At 38.2% G+C, this 17,237-nt stretch overlaps 1 protein-coding gene across 1 annotated transcript in view; it reads left to right on the plus strand.

The window, feature by feature from the left end:
• Positions 1 to 17,237, plus strand: part of Ranbp17 (RAN binding protein 17) — a 285,855-nt gene that overhangs the window by 162,714 nt on the left and 105,904 nt on the right. The window contains exon 15 of the mRNA XM_026401323.2: positions 17,103 to 17,176. Coding sequence (XP_026257108.2) covers positions 17,103 to 17,176 — 74 coding nt within the window. The remainder of the gene's footprint in view (positions 1 to 17,102; positions 17,177 to 17,237) is intronic.

Raw genomic sequence — 17,237 nt, forward strand, 5'->3', positions numbered from 1 at the left:
GTTTCTGAAACCGTGCAGCAGCTAATTTGTGTTTTCCCTAAAGTATGTCTGTCAAAAAAAACAAGACATATCTTTAAAGTGCATGTCTACTTCAGGGGTCTGCAGTGGCCTTTCACATTACTAGTCAGAAGCAGATGGCTGCACTGTGTTGGTTACTTTCTTTTTTTTTTTTTTTTAAGAGAGGGGGGATTTTTTTTAATATTTATTTTTTAGTTCTCGGCGGACACAACATCTTTGTTTGTATGTGGTGCTGAGGATCGAACCCGGGCCGCACGCATGCCAGGCGAGCGCGCTACCACTTGAGCCACACCCCCAGCCCGTTGGTTACTTTCATTGAGACCTTTCTCACTGCTCTAAACTGCAGTCTGGATAAACCAACCCCACAGAGGTAGTAGGTAGAGGTTCAATTCAAATAATTTGAAAGCATAATATTAGTAGTTGTACTCCATATTTATATTTCACCTTTTTTAGATAAAAGCTTGCATATTGACCATAGGAATCAACTCAGCCTTAGGTCTCTTTGGCCCAGGATATTTGATACTTAGGAGGGAAGATCAGATTTGGGGGATTTTTTTATTCTGTTTTGTTTTGTTTTTGTCCAATTGAAAGATATAAATATTTCTGTAATATTTAAATTCAAGAAGCTCCTTAAATCTAATTAAGTTTAGAGAAATAAGAAGAAATTCTACTTTTTATGGTGGATGATAAAATTTATGAAACTTGTTTTTCCAAGCAGTTGTATGAACTAAAAATGCAAATAGGCCTAATAAGTCCATGCATTGAAGATTTTTGATTTTTTTATTTAAATAAATATTTTTTAAAAAGATAGAAAGATCTGAACTACCTCTCCAACCTTTTGAAATCAGTGATACTTGGTGGAGGGTAGTTTATTGGCACCTTATAGGAGACAGTAATGACTAGATGAGCCATTGAACTGCTACATTTTGTTCTTACATTAGTAGTAGTAATCTCCTTCAAGTTCCTGTCCTATCTTGGCCCTTCCTCTGGTTCAAGGAAAGAGAGTCAAAACTGTCACAATTTTGCCATGTTGGCATTTCTTTCAATCCTTAGCCCTTAGCCCTAACTACTTTTCTTAGGTAATACAGCTGGAGCAGTTAAGGGTTACTTTTGGAGCTGTGGAGTTAATATTTTTGTAAGTATTTTTGGGGGGTGGGGTAACTGATCCCAGGACACTTTACCACTGAGCTACATTCCCATCCTTTTTTATTTTTTGAGACAGAGTCTTGTGAAGTTGCCCAAGCTGGCTTTGAACTTGCAATCGTCCTCCCTCAGCCTCCTCAGTGAATGGGGTGACAGGTGTGCCCCACTGTACCTGGTATATTTTGCAGAACTTTTTTGAGCACATGAACTCTCTGAAGGAATGGGTGTATGAGGATGGATGAGGGTACTTTCCATTCAAGAATGTGGGAAATAGAGATTTCTAACTGACAAACTGCACCATGAGAAAACAAGATGTCTCCAAAGCCCAGGGTATCAGGGGGAGGGGACACAGTGTCAGAGGCAACTAAGGGTTCCCAGGATAAAGCCTGCCTAGCTCTAGCCCATCATGCACATTGCAGGCAGAGGAAGCTGCACAGAACTTTCAGCTCAGGACTCCTTCCACGCAGGGACACCCCCACCCCCATAGCCCACTGCTTTAGACCAGGGCTCTTCAGCTGTTGCTCCACCCACAGCCTAGTTTTAGTTCCCACAGCTCCCTCTGTAGTCCTCTAACCACCTACGGCTTGGATTATGTTGTCCTTTTCTTCCTTCTGCCCAGACACATGGTACCCATTCTTCAGTTTCTCTTCAAACATGCACATTTATGGTTCTCAGGATCTGGATCACACCTGTTAAAACATCTTATTAAAACTAATGATAATGCTAGCATTCATTTGTTGTTTTATACATGGAAGACACTGTGATAAATCTTTTACATCCATTATATTTTATAAGCTTCAAAATAATCTTATGACAGAGGTGTTATTTACCCCAATTCAACAGCATAGTAACTCAACCAAAATACACAGGTAGGATCAGATGTAGTGGCGCACACCTGTACTCCCAGCTACCTTGGAGACTACGGTGGGAAGATCACAAGTTCAAGGCCAGTCAGAGCAACTTAGTGAGACCCTGTCTAAAATGAAATTTTTAGAAAGAGATTGGGATATCGCTAGGAGGTAGGTTACTTGTGTAGAAGGTGCAAGGTCCTAGGTTCAATCCCCAGCACTAAAAGCTAGTAGGACCCATGCACAAGATTTGACCTTAGGTCTGTCTAGCTCTGTTATCTGTTAAATGGTGAAGTAGAATTCCCAGTCTTTCTCCTTAAGCATTTTGTGCTCTGTGTTCTTATTTACCTAGGGAAATGTGATATTCTTGAGGACAGGGGCAGTGTCATCAACTGTTTTCTTTTTGATTGATTGGATATGGATTAGGTAGGGTGAAATGGTCAGATTTTATGGAGACAGAAAGCAATTTTATTCTGATCTTAGTCATTTTTTCTGAAGTAGGTGCTATTAATTAAAATAATTAGAAGATAGTGGATTGGAACCAGCCAGTGTTCTGTTTTTAAGGATTGTGAACTAAGGAAAGTATCTTCATAGTGTTTGTAACAATGTTGTTTTGGGCTAGATCACTCTTTTTTTTTTTTTTCATAATACATATATTTACAATTAGAAATACATATAATTGCCTACTATGTACAAATGGACCACAGTATTGACTATGGAGCAAACATGAGCTTTAATATTAAAAAGTTAGGAAATATACTATGGTTCACCCTACGTTCCTAGGTATATATTATAGAATACTACTTATTTATGAAGGTAATGATTTCCCTATAAATAATTTGTGAGGATGAAATAAATCTATTTCATTCTCAGCTTTATGTGTTCTAGTTGCCCATTTAAAATTGCAAATCTAAATATTAATGGTACCTGGTCATACCTGCTTTCAAATGTACATTCCCAACGATCCAAGTGATCCAACAGTGAGAATGCGATGAATGGTGTTCCCTAGGCCTTGATAATCCAAAGTAAACAAGACTTAAAAATAGAATTTTGTGAATGAGATATGGGAGACAGAGGAGGGAAACATGAAGAGAGTAAGCATTTTATTCTTTTTTCTAGTCAATAATTGTGAATGTTGTCATCTAATGTCTACTGCAGTATAAAGAAAGTCATGATTTCAGCAAACATAATTACTGCACGTTAAAAAAAGACAAAATAAGTTAGGAAATATACTAGGGTTCCCTACATATGCTATAGAATACTGCTATTTATGATGGTAATGATTTCTCTAAATAATCTGGGAAGATGAAATAAATTTATTTCATTAAACTTTTCAAAATATATTTCCCTCAAATTTGTAAGTATTAATCATAATAATCAAGCTAATTTCAAAAGAGAATACATAAAAAGGAGATCTGAATGGAGTACTACAGAATATAAATTTTTATTCTTTTATATAGTAGATTATCATCTTGAAGTAAAGATGAAATGAAAAAAAAAAGTTGTTGGCACTTTGAAAATTGAAACATTGTTCTTCATGCATAATTGAACACACTTGAAATTTTGTAGGTTTGAGAAACAAACAAAAAAGCCACAGCCATGATAGCTGTTACAGGAAATGGAGGAAATTAATAATAAAAGGAGATACATTACCTCATGAATATATTCTTACCAAGAGATTAAAGGATGAGAGCATTAAGCAGATACCCTGATTAATTTAACAATCTAATCCTGAAATCGGAGCACAGATATTTCAGAATTTATTTGTACATAAACAATCCAGAGAGACAAGGTAGCATACTTTCACAAAGTAAGGTTTTAAAAGCAGTTCTTAAGTATATGTGAAGATGATACTTTTTAAAATAGATATTTTAACTGAGCAAAATATGTTTGATGGATGTTTCCTGAATAAATAGTTTCTGTATCTTTCTAAAAATACATATATATATATATATATATATATATATATATATATATGAACAGAATTGAGGCATTGTGCCTGATGTCTCATAATCTTGCCTTTTAGTATTTGTTTTAAATAAGTACTAGGAGCTGTGATTCTTTTTTTTTTTTTTAAAAAAAAGACTGCATGACATAGGACCATAAATTAGGGGATAAAATCCTTTCTTAGTTTGAATAAGGTTTAAATTAATGCTAATTAGAAATCCTTAAATACCTTTTTTGGTTCATGAAGTAATTTATCAAAACATTTTTTAAATAAATTTTGGAGGATTTTTAGAAACTACAAACAGCATAAGAACAGTTTTCTTGAACGGCTTTTATTTTATGTCATGTGAACATTTGTGGATCACTTTATTATTTTTCCTATCAGCTATTTGGTAGAAGTCCCCAATTTGCCAAAATGGTTAATAGGACACAAATATAGACATTTCATGTGCTGTACCATGTAAATGTAAACCTTTGTAGTTACATGTTTTTGTAGCAAGAGAATTGTTTTAAAAGGCATGTAATTTATTAGCTATCGGTAGCTTCTTTATTGCCTTGCCGCGCTGCAGTAATAAATAAAAGAAAGTGAACTGATTTTACAAATGGCACACAAGGTGCACATTTTGTGGGGAAAAAGTCTTTTTTTAAAGAATTGGCATTAAATCCTTTTTTTGTGATGACAAAGAGGCTAAGAGTGCAAACTGTATTTTCTGTTTATCGAAAACAGTCTTTTTTTCTCCGGGGCATTTTTTCCTATGATCATCAAGGGATTTCAAAAGCAATAAAGTGTGGAATCATTGTTCGACTTGAACAGTATTAAAACTTAGGTTTTAATTTCAGTGAAGTAATAAGATTTGAACCTGTCTCACATTACAGCACTGTAAGGCATTTAGCAATTGTATTTTAAAGGAGGTTTTTAAAATGCAGCTCACTTGTAAGCTAACTGTCTGTCAGTAATTAATAGTTTTTCTTCAGCACAGGCTGTTGTGATCAGACCAAGAAATATCTGGGCTTTAGTAACACATTATGATAATTGTGAGAGTCTTTATTCGTAATTAGTCTAAATGTCTAATAATTTTCTGTTTGTTTCTCTGGCTGCTTAAAAGAGGGAAAAAAGTGATGTTTAAAGCCCAGTGTGTCTTTGGGCTTTTAAAAATATGAAAGTATGTTTGCAAGTGTGTTTCTATAAGTTTACATCCAGCAAGATAATATGTCATTTGGCTCATTCATTAACTGCGTATTTTATCCTTCAATATCATTTCTTAGGTTTTCAACATCACAGTGTTGGATTATGTTAAAAAATATTGCCAGATAAGGTACACTATGTAAAGCTAAACCCAAACTGACAATCTGGATTCTTCTGTATTTGACATTGAAACTTACCTTTATGCCCTTAAAAAAGGCTTTAAAATATGAGCATTTCTATTAGATCAATGTGGCAACATACTTGCTGATGAAAGATTGTATTTACCATTTTGAATAGCTATTGAAAATAATTGCCTCTACAAAAGGAAACATCTGTATGATAGCACATGGTTAAAGCTGCCATCAATTTTTAACATTTGAGGGTTGAGCTATGACCTTTTATGATGACTGTGAACAGTAACTGCCTCCATTAGCCATAAGTTTTGTTTCTTTATTTTAGTAGATGGCCTAGACTGTAAATATTAGAGAATCTAAAATAAATCAACATATTATCCTAAGGATACAAAATGTAAGAGCTATTTGTGGTTGGGAACCTTTGACAGATAGTTTGGATGAAGCAGATGATTGCCTGCCTAGCGTATCTGGTCTCCATTGCTATGCCTGCAGGCAGTTCAGTGCTATGGTTGTATATTGATGTCAGGGTTAGTACTGAGTGGCTAGCAGTGACAGATGTCTATAATTACAGGCAATGCTTCCAGTATTTCTGAAAAGCCAGCCTATATTGAACAATTATCTTATTTCTGCCTTGCCAAAGAGCATGTTCCAATTGCTAGTATTAGCAGTGGTGTATATAGCGCCTCATCTGCTGCCTTGGGACAAATGTGGGAAAAGCACTTGGTTATAAAACATAAATGCAAAATATTTTTTCAACATTTTAAATTAGTTAAGTTCAGTGTTTTCCTAATTTTTATCTTCCCGTAATGTTTCCGTTGAAGGAGTCTTGAAATATAAAAGCACATTTGGCACACTTATTGGGATTTTGTCTCCCCTAGGCCTGCTTGCCTCCCCAGTGCCAGTATCCCTTGCTTTACTGAATAGATGTGTTTAAGCAAGTTGGCTTTGAAGCAAGTTTCTCCAGTGTGAATTATATTTTCTGATTGACTCCCAGCACAAAGTTGAAAATGCATTTCCGGGAAATTTCTCACATCTAGTAAGTTGAGTGGAGAAACTTTTAATAGGGAAAATTACAAAATTATAGAAAACGCTACAGTGTTTCAGACACCTTAGTACACTGATGGCTTTACATTTGCCAAGATTACAATTCTTAAGGATTGTTTTTTGTTTGTTTGTTTTGTTTTTTGCCCCCACACCCCACCCCACCTTTTTTAAGCTTTGAAGCCACTTAATATCCTTTCCGATCTCCAGGCTTTGGTGGCTACTTCCTTCCCTGCTCCCTCTTAGCCCCCTTTGCTGACTCATTAGAAGTGTTTCCATGCTTGGTGGTTCAGGTGCAACTGTCCTTGTTTTTATTAGACCAGTTACATTTATGACTCATGAACTGTGTGTGGTGCCACTCTTGCCGGGCTTCAGCTGCCCAGCACCTGATATGCTTCAACCTTGAAGTTTAAGGCAGGGCCAGCAAAAAATTATCTGTGCTGTTAGTTTCAAATTCTGGTTTCGGGTAATATAGAAAAAGAAATGCCTAGGAAACAGTTGAGAATATAGTTTTGTCTTCAACCTTAATCTATCTGTATTGATTTTCTACTTTTTCACTTTGCTGGGTTATTCATTACTTTTTCTCATTTAGTCTTCTCAACAATCTTTTATTTAGTAGATATAATTATCTTTATTATACTGAATGTGAAACAGAATTTAGCAAATTAGGAACTTAATGTCAGACCCTGGGCTTCAACCAAACCATCTAATTCAAAATTCATTTTGATTTCTAGTATCATACTGCCTATATGTGTATTTGGGTATGAGGTCAGGCTTGATCAGTTTTAGAGGGTTGACCGATAAGACCAGCATCACAAATTTCATCTCCATATTGGCTGTTATTTCCCAAGGAAAAAAACTAATTTCTGTAACCACAGATTGGTCCTGGCTGGTCATCAGTCACAAGAGAACTAAGCTAGATCCTAGATGTTTGATATAATCTATCTACAACAGGGGTAGTAACTCAGAACCTCTAGTCTAGTGTGAGAGATCAGTGATATGGTTATATGTGGAAGGCAGGCCCTTTCTCTTCTTACTGTAAAAGAAGGCCCCTTTGAGGCCCATCACAAAAAATCTTTTAATAACTTTAAACTCCAATAATGATGTCTGGAACCCCTTGCCTGTGTGCATTAATTGAAATAGAAGAAAAAGAAAGGAAAGGAAAAAATAACTTGGAGAATTGGATTGACTCATGGATCTGACTTGGGAAGGCTCTGATAAGTCATTGGAATTGGTAATACACAGTGAGTTGAAAACTTAGGAAATATGAAGCAGGAACTTAAGATGATTCAAAATGAAGATGAGGTTTCATTTGGGAATTTAGGTGATGGAGATGAGCATCGCTGGCTTACCTGCTGTCCCAGGCCATTCTGTTCCCTGTCTCCTTTCCCATCTTTTTTCCTGCTTCTTCTGTTTCTTAACAGAACTCAAGACTAGTCATGCTGCCTTTCACTAGTGTTCTCAATCTTCTGACTCTTCTTCTTTACCCTTTACTAAAGCTATTCACATGCCAATTTAGAACATGTGTCTATTTTTCAGCATCTGATTCAGATAAACTTCAAAGGAAAGGGGCCGTCTGATCCTTGCATGTACTCATGATGATTGCTCACACTCAAGGAGATATTACTGTCTGCCAGGGCTGTTCTCAGTACTCTACATAAATTAACTACTTGATCCACTCACAAATTTCATAAATTAGGTTCTGCTGTCATCTTCATTTTACCATTTAGGAAACTGAGGTTTAGAGGGTAAGAAACTGACTCAAAATCACCCCATAAGTAGACTACCTCGTTCTAATTAGTGATGTTCTTTATTTCACTATTCTTTTAAATAAAGAAACAGAGGTCCTGAGAAACTAAATAATTAACTAGGGTTATAGAATTAATTCATTCAGTGAAAATATTTATAGGATGATTGTTATCTACTGCACACTATGCTCAGGAGCAAATACCAGAGCCTCACTTCTATGGCTGCAGAAATGAACTTGTTTATCAAAGTTCTCTTGCCCATTGGAAGGTGACTGGGCCAACTGAAATCATTAGTTCCACCTGCCACACTTGTATAATAAAAGTACCTCATAGAAAACAACACACTATTGATTCTTAAAAACAGTCCTCTCAAATATTATTATTATATTATATTATATTATATATTATCTTTTCAGCGCTAGCCTTTAGTGATTGGTTTCTTGAATTACTCCATTGAAGCAAACCCATCTTAATCCATACAACCACATCCAGAGTTTGAACAGGACTTCCTATGCCTTGCTATGGACTCCAGAATAAAATCAAAGTCCCAAAGATATTTTAAGTGGCAGCCACAAAGATCCCGAGCTACTTTCTCCCTGTGTCTAAGATTGAGAAGGCGTTCTGCTCTGCTCTTATCCCTGGCACCAGGTGGCAGGTCCCTAAACTCTATGTATGGTAGGTTGTACTACTGAGGAGTGATGTATCCAGAGTTCCTAAGAAGGCTTGGAAAATTGTTAAGGTGAATTGACTTGCAGGTTATAGTGAGATCACTAGTTCTTAATGCTCGTCTCACTACAGCCCCAGGTTCTTGTTACTAAAACAGGTGCATGCACACAGTGATAAGTGGAGGGATTCATTGTCTTGATTTCTGTTTTTATATACTATATAACCCTACAGCAGGCATGTTTTACAGCCAGATTTCAATACTCAGTTTACATGCAGTATTTGCTGCAGAGACTATATTTAGTGTGATTGCATCATGTGAAAGCAGCCTAAGTTTCTTGGTTACAACATTTCTGAGTGGCCAGTTCTAACACCTGAAAAAAGGAGTCCTGATTTAGCTTCACAGAGAAGCATGTTATTGAGCTGTCTAGAAAACACGTCCCTCTTGTGCCATTGTTTGTTTCCGGCTGACACCTTGGAGAGGCATTGGGGTCGGGGGACAGGTTGGAGTGAACAGAACATCTTGTTTTCCAGCTCCCCACCTGTGCCATCACCCATCACAAACTTTTTTGCTCTAAAGACTAATCGTGTCATCTTGGGAATTGGCTGTTACAAAGAATTATAAATAGTTCTTTAAGATCCTGGAATGTCCCTTCAAACCATGATCTTAAACCCGTCTACAAAGGGGTTTAAACCATCCCAGTAGCCTTGTGTCATAGCCATCGTTAGCTTCTTTTTTAATGGGCTTGGGAAGATAATATATACACTCAGGGCTTTACCATGGCTTCATCCACAGAAGACTAGTCTAACAGAAGCCTGGCCCCAGACATGGAGTGAGTTGGCAGCCGGCAGGAGCAAAGCTGTGTCAGGACAAATGCACATTCTCCATCCTCTCTGGTTGGCTTTCAGCTGGTTGCACCACGGGAGTCTTTCTATGGGCTGTGTATCCTGTGACCAATAACTGGTGCACTCGACCCAGGTCCCTCTTGGCTGGTGAAGGCCTGTCGGGAGGCATTAGGTTCATGCTGGTGAAGATCCGTAGTCAGTGGCTCCCTGAAGGAAAATGGGGCTATGGGCCAGCTTCTGTTGAACAGGTGGTAGTTAGACCCTCGATCTGGCTGGGGGTGGCAGGGAAAGAGTCTCTCCAAAATCACCAGTCTTGCTGGTTTTCACATTACACCTGTACTTCTCTAATAAATGACTATTTAGAAACTACCCCAGAAATATCTCTGGCAGCATCTGGACGCCTCTAACTTTTCCACTGTCCTTAGCAGTCTGGATTTGGGCCCAAGTCAGGAATGGAAACCCCACTGGGGTGCAAGCAAAAGAGGAAGCATGTTCTTAGCCATGCATCAGTGGAGGCCCCTACTGGGAGAGGGGATTATCACCAGCAGCAGGCAGCCCTGCACCCCAGCCTGCTGAGTTCCTGCTTTGTGCCATAGGATGTGGAGCGAAGGAAATGTGAGGCCAAAGTGGTCGCTCCAAGTTTTCTTATACAATAGCTGATTCAAGCAGATTGGGAATGCCTCTTAAGAGATTTGTTAGGTACATGTATGTCCCTTCAGCAAGATGGCCACTACAGATGGCGGGTTCAGCTATTCTAATTGAAATGAAAATTTGACGTTCATATTTATTTTCTCCTTCCATAGCCAGCTTTTCTTTATCTGATGCCACTCGATATTCCACCAAGTGAGCAGATTCCTTGCCTTTTGCTATTGGGTTCCAACATAAATTGTGATTTTTTAAAAATTAATTTCTAGCAAAAGATTTTTATACCTAATTTTAGTCCTGTATTTAGTAATGTTATCTTAAATGATATGGAAAAATTGGTCAGCCAAGATTAATTTGAATCTATGCCGTATCACTAAGTTTGTGTATTTAGTATGCAGCAATGATGTTTGTGCCATCCATTCTCTCGATGTGGTGATCAGTTCCTTGTGACGTTCATGTTTTCTTCTGCTTCAGATATTAATGAGAGAACTCAGTATCTTAACTTCCAAGTCATTTAATGCTCTGTTAGCTCCTTCTTATACCCCTCCTTCTACCACTGCTACCAACACCTTTTGCTTTGATGGAGTCTTTCTTCTAGAAAGTACTGAATTGGCCTCAAGGACACCAGAAGCCTAGGACAAAAATATGCAAATTGCTTTCTTACTCATAATAATGGATTTCATGCCCAATTCCTAAATTCTCTTCCTGAGGACTGCCAATGCTTCCATTGTACTGGGTCCTTTCCAGTGATGAGTTTTGTTTTACCAAATGACAACCAAACTGGTTTTAAACTAAAACCTGAATTGGTCAGTCATTTTAATAGATTGAAGTACTACTTTAAGTTCACAACAATTTGAGGGGTCATGGTATCAACTTTGTGTTATTTGATGTGAGTTTTTGAGAAGAAGCTGGTTCTGTGGAGATAGAGCACCCAATGGTGCATTGCCTGGTTGCTGATTCCACAGCACTGCTGATTTTCTGCACTGAGCCTGTTTACAGTGTACTAAAGCTCTTTGAGAAGTTACAACATCTTAAACATTTATAGAAGGCCTAAGGGTATTAAGCTGCTGTAATTTGCTGAAAATTCATTATCCAAAATCTTAATTCATTATAACAGCTCTTATGAAAACCTATAGAACCACTGTTTTCTCTTATTTTCTTATTTGCACAGAATGAGAGATTCATTGTTCTTTTTAATTTGTTTCATGTGGTGCTTTTGAGTACATTTCATAGAGGGCTGTTATTGAATTTCAGTGACTGTCATTATATATCCATACAACCTTTAGGAACTAATATTCTGGGTTTCCCAGTTCTGTAATCTACTTCAAATTTAAGGATTGACATAATTAGTTTCTTCAGAGTTATAACCAGAACATCAGAAGCAGTGCTACAGATACCCAATACCAAGGATTAGGATTGGAAAAAGAAAGCAATTTTGAAAATTATCACAGCACATGTTTTTATTCCTTATTAAATTAAACTTACAACTCGGAATTGCACTTGTGTGTGTGTGTGTGTGTGTGTGTGTGTGTGTGTGTGTGTGTTCGCCCACTGGCTTATCTGCCTCCTTGTGAGCACCGTATGAGCTCACTGAAGCTACCTGCAAAGGCACGGGCAATATTTATCATTCAATTGGCTCAGAAGTTAGAGAATGTATTGAATCACCGAAACATTGTATGCACGTTCAAGTTGTCTTCTGAAATTTATAAGAACATTTGTAGGAAAATAGAGATAAGAGAACAAATGTATTAAAACAGTTTTTTAGGAACACATCTTCTCAAGTCTGTAGTGATGATTTCTTACATTTCTAACAACATCCTCTCTATATCAAGAGCTGGACAGATGAGTGATTGTTGAAAGTGGGTGTTTGTTTTTTTTTTTTTTTTTTTTAAGCTTCTAAGGCAATACCCATTTAAAAGTAGAAAGAATTTGGGTTTCGTATCATGAAATTTTGAAGCATTTGCTCTGTGCCTTTAATGAATACAGTTTCTAAGACTAGAATGTGTTCATTGAACACATAAAGATTCCAGTTATTAATGCACATTTCAAGGTTTTGGTTTTGATTGTTATCTTTCTGCTATGTGAATGGCTGCAGGAGAAGCACTTCCTACCTTCCTGTTATTTTTTATCTGAAGGGCCTTGCCTTAAAAAGGTATTAGTAGACAGTTTAGTACCTTGCTGTGCAGAAGGGTTCATGAAAGGGGACAGAGGGGAGCCTAGCATTTGTAGTAACTACTAAATGCCAGGAACCATTATCATTTAATTTTTCTAGAAACCCATAGAGTATGAAGTATATGGTTATCATTCCTGTTGATAGATAAGTAACAAAGATTCAAAGACTTGAAGCAACACCTAGTTCGTGGCAGAACCAGAATTGAAATTCAGATATGTTTGGGACCAAAACTATTCAATTTTTCCTTTGCTAAGTTCATCAAGACAGTGTTTTAAGTGCCACTAAAACAGATGTCTCCCCTACCCCCAGGGAGCACACACTTGAAATTGTGGAGGTACCAATTCACAGGGAAAGCTGTACTCCAAAGTCACGTTCTGTCACGTGATGAGAGAAGCACACGTACCAGGCTCCCAGCAGTGGATGCTCTGAGCACTTAAAGAAGAACTCTTCCAATTGGCTCTGCGGGACAGGCTTTCTCCAGGAACTTGCAAGCATTAAAACCACACCTTTTTGAATAACGGAAAGTTTGCTACTATTCCCTCCTTGGGAGCTGGATTTTAAATATATTATATTTACAAGAGAGCTGGGGATGTGGCTCAAGCGGTAGCGCACTCGCCTGGCATGCGTGCGGCCCGGGTTCGATCCTCAGCACCACATACCAAAAAAAAAAAAAAAAAAACAAAGATGTTGTGTCAGCCGAAAACTAAAAAATAAATATTAAAAAAATATATATTTACAAGAAAAATTCTTTAGAAGCAAAGCAAGAAAAACATGCTTTTATGGGTGTTTTCCTTTTGTTAATAAATAAAATTAGGAATGAAATGGCACTGAATGAAATGTACATTTTCCAGGTGCAACCCTAACAAACACTGTGAAGCAGTAGGCATGGTGCACATGGAGGACAGCCACATTCTCCCTCCCCTGCCCGCAGGGAGCTGTAGTCTAATAAAGACAAGCAGGTGGGGTAAAGGAGGAGTAAAGAAGAGAGGGGGGTGAGGCATCGGGGATTTGCCTGCAGGTGTGTAGTTCTGTGTGCACAGTGACCACCGGCACAGCCACGTACCTGTCACTGTAGCGTCATCCTCCTCTGCAGAAGGACTAACAACTGGGACTTGCGTTTCTTAGATTTTTGCTTACTTTTCATTATAATTAAATTATCTTGAAGATTCTGAAAATAAAAGAGTAGGAATCTTGAAGTGAAAGTGAGGGCTTTTTTCCTTTTCTTTTCATCCCTACGCCAGCTCCTGTATGCTTCTTTAAAATGGGTGTTGTGCTGGGGTTTCTTCTTGCTGTCGTTAGAAAGTATTTTTGGTGAAGTGATTTTAAAAAAAAAAAAAGGTGTAGAAAATGTTAAAGACTATAAATCTTGCATTAGAATTATTTTCTGTAGAAATTTTCCTTGACTTATACTTTATATAGAATTTTGTAGATATTTCCTCACTGAACAAATTACTTCCCACCCCCAAATTATCTATGTCTGTGACCTAATTAAATTGTATTGGAGATGTTTTTATATTATCTGCAAGTTCTCTGAATGATAAGGTGCCTTGGAAAATGTGAGACAGTCTTTTAAAAGAAATGCTGTAATCATACATTGATTTTAAATGACCCTGTCACACGTGAAAACAAATCAGATTGTTGCTCTTAATGAGCTTTTCAATTTACTATTCAGTAGATCAGATAAGTGGATTTAAGAGGTAATGATCCTGTTTAGTACTCAAGCTTGACTGTCAGATCCTAGTAGTGGAGAGAAGTCCCCAAGGACAAAAGCGTTGACACAGTTCTCGATGGGATAATGGGAATCAAAGCTAATGGATGATAAAAGGAACAGTGCAAGTTACAGGGTAATTGTGGATTAAAGCACTGCCATGTGTCAGTGTTGACTGTTTTTTCTAGTATGTTATTGGTTCAAATCCGGTGCTTTGAGGAAACTGTTTTGACAGCAGAGCACAACAGACCTGCCTGCCTAGCTTCCCCTCTTGTGTGCCAGCCAGGGTCACACCAGGAAATCTTCTGGTAGGAACCATCAATTTTTTAAAGATACACCTTTAAAAATGTTTTAAATGTTAAAATCACATTCTAGTTATTACATTTTGTTATTCAGTGTGGCATAGTTAAAAGAAAACTTGGATTAATTGTGAGTTCTGCCATAAAAATTTATCATTTATAAAGCCTTGAAAAGGTAAAATTTGATTTGACAAAAGTATAGGATAATCATCCTATGGTCCAAAACAAGAAAATAAACCAAGAGATAACAGAGAAAGGAAGATGTAAATACAATAAAAATAAAATAGGCCAGTTGAGACAATGCTACAGTCATGTCCTTTCCAAAAAATCAACATACAAAAATGTGAAATTCATGGTTAATGTCCTGTGTCTGTAAAGGCAGTCCTGTGGCTGCCAGGAGAGAGTGCTTTCACTGTACAGGGCCAGTCAGAGCAAATCCATTCATGCTTTCGTCTTTGTCAAGTGAAAGTGCCTTTAAAATGCCATCCAGAGATAAGGGCGCAGTCTGTGGCCTTGGAAAAGAGCAAGGCAGGCAGGAGAGGACAGACAGCAGGGTGCCAGGTCCCCATTGTTGTCTGGTTTTAAGATCTCAGCTTACTTGAAAGATGTCATTTGACCAAGAGTGCTACTAAAAATTAAGTTCAAAGATATCAGCTATTAGAAATTCACAGATTAAAATAACAATACAAACTAATCTCTGCTTTTATTTTTCTCTTGTAATTATGGTTCTCATCTTTTGCTTATAGAATGCAACATCTGCTTCATAAGAAGAATCTTCATTTTTCATGTGTAATATTCACATCATAATATAGTCCTGTGGATCCAAACCATGGCTTTTTTGGTTTTCACATTAAACACACATGTAGTAACCATATGAAATAACATCTCAGGTGTTGGGACACAAAGAATAGGGATAGTATCACCCTCCAGGAGCTGTCTGTGTAGTGGGGCAGTTACAGTGTGAACGCACACCACAGAGGAGGAGAGGGTCAGCCGTTGTGGGAACGTGACGGGGACGGCAGCTCACTCCTGGAGGGCTGGTAAGGCCTCAGAGGGAAGGACTTTGGAATGGGAATCAGGAAGAGGAGCAAGGAGACTGATCCAGGCAAAATGAAGAGCCTGTGGACAGAGAGATCTGAAATGGCAGGAAAGGCCTGAGGTGGATGGAGGGCAGGTAGTGGAAGATGAGGTAGGTTGGGGCGAGGTGGAAAGGATTCTGTGTGGCATATGTCATTTCAGTTAAGGTTTTCCAGGGGACCCAGTTTGAATGCTCCTTTCTATGACAAGTTTTGAATCATGGCAAACTAAGGGAAACTTCCATTTCTTTAAACCATTCTTCTTCTGAGCCCTTCATGCTTAAAGGTTTCTGATCATCGATGATTGCTGGTCGCCAGCTTCTCCCTTTGAGGCAAACATCTTTGGAGGCTCCATGGTTGCTCCAGTCTTATAAGAGATAAAGGCCAGCTCTCCAGGGTAAAGTCACAGATTCATAGTCACTGAAACACTTTTCTTAGGGCTCTGGAGTTAACTGAGGAGAACAGAAATGTGGAAGTCCCTCTCCACCTCCCGGCTTCTCTCCCTCCTTCCCATTTGCCCTCCCAGACTGAGCAGGAGCCTTCCCAGCACAGGGCTCACAGTTTGAAAGCTAGAATGCAAACTTCTCATTCAAGCAGCGTTTAAAAATCTAAAAATGGGGATTCTGTGATGAACAGCTTCTCTCCCCTGCATGATTCTATAACTGGGAAATTTGTGGTGCCTTATGTATTATGTTGCCTTTGTGACCTGTGGCAGATTATCAGGCTGGTGTTTAAATATGAAAAACAAAAAGCAGGAGTGGAAGCTACAGTGCCATCCTCAGGAAATCAGCAGATCAGGAGAAGGTGGGAGAACACAATCACAGAGGACCAAAACACAGAGGAGAAATCCCAGGCAGCTGGTGTCTGGCAGGGACAACCTGGAATCACACCAGAGCATCAGGGAGTACAAAGGTGTCAACCCACCTCCAGCTCTGCCAGGCTACTAGATGCCGTTCCATTGGCTGCTGGTGGCATTCTCCCACTCGAGGTGGGCTTTGTTTATAAGCTCAGCTGGCTTGGGTTGGGACTGAATGTTGCACCCCAATTCTGAAATCAGCATACGCTAATCAGAAGTTTAGTGGATTCCCAGGCTGGTATTTGCAACAGAGAATCCCTGAGCTTGGGATTTCAGTTTCAGCATTAAAGTAAGACCTACTTCTATATTTGGGAATGTTTGAGGAGAATTTCTATGAATTTAATTTTTAGTTTTGAAGTCCTTATTTTGATACTTGCCGTGTATTACCTAAGTTAGCTGATGGGCTGTTGGAATCTGGAGGGACAGGAACATCCCCTTTGCCAGCCTTCTGCATACCTCTCACATTGTCAGGGAGGGGGCACTCTTCCACTTGAGCAAAAAGGAGTCGAGTGTGATGGTTATAGAATGGATATGTGAGTGTGTTTGTGCACAGGTGTGTAATGATTTCAAATCAGAGGTCACTTTTAAAGGGAAAAGTTAATAAATTTTAGACTTACAATTTTCTAAAAACTCTTTTGGTTTACTCCTTCCACCCACTCCCTGCCTCAGTGTGGGTGCAACAGTGCATTGAATCTCAACTGGTTCAATTTGAATACTCCTTTGAAAATATATGTTAATGATAAAGCTTTTTAAAACAAATTTTTCATGCAGGTATATGCCCGTATGTCAGAAGTATTAGGAATTACAGATGACAACCATGTTCTAGAAACATTCATGACGAAAATGTGAGTTTCTATTTTGGTTTTTAATTTTTCTTCTGTTGTTTTAAACCTCATAGATCCTTTT

This window comes from Urocitellus parryii, chromosome 1 (assembly GCF_045843805.1).
Source record: "Urocitellus parryii isolate mUroPar1 chromosome 1, mUroPar1.hap1, whole genome shotgun sequence".
Lineage (NCBI taxonomy): Eukaryota > Metazoa > Chordata > Mammalia > Rodentia > Sciuridae > Urocitellus > Urocitellus parryii.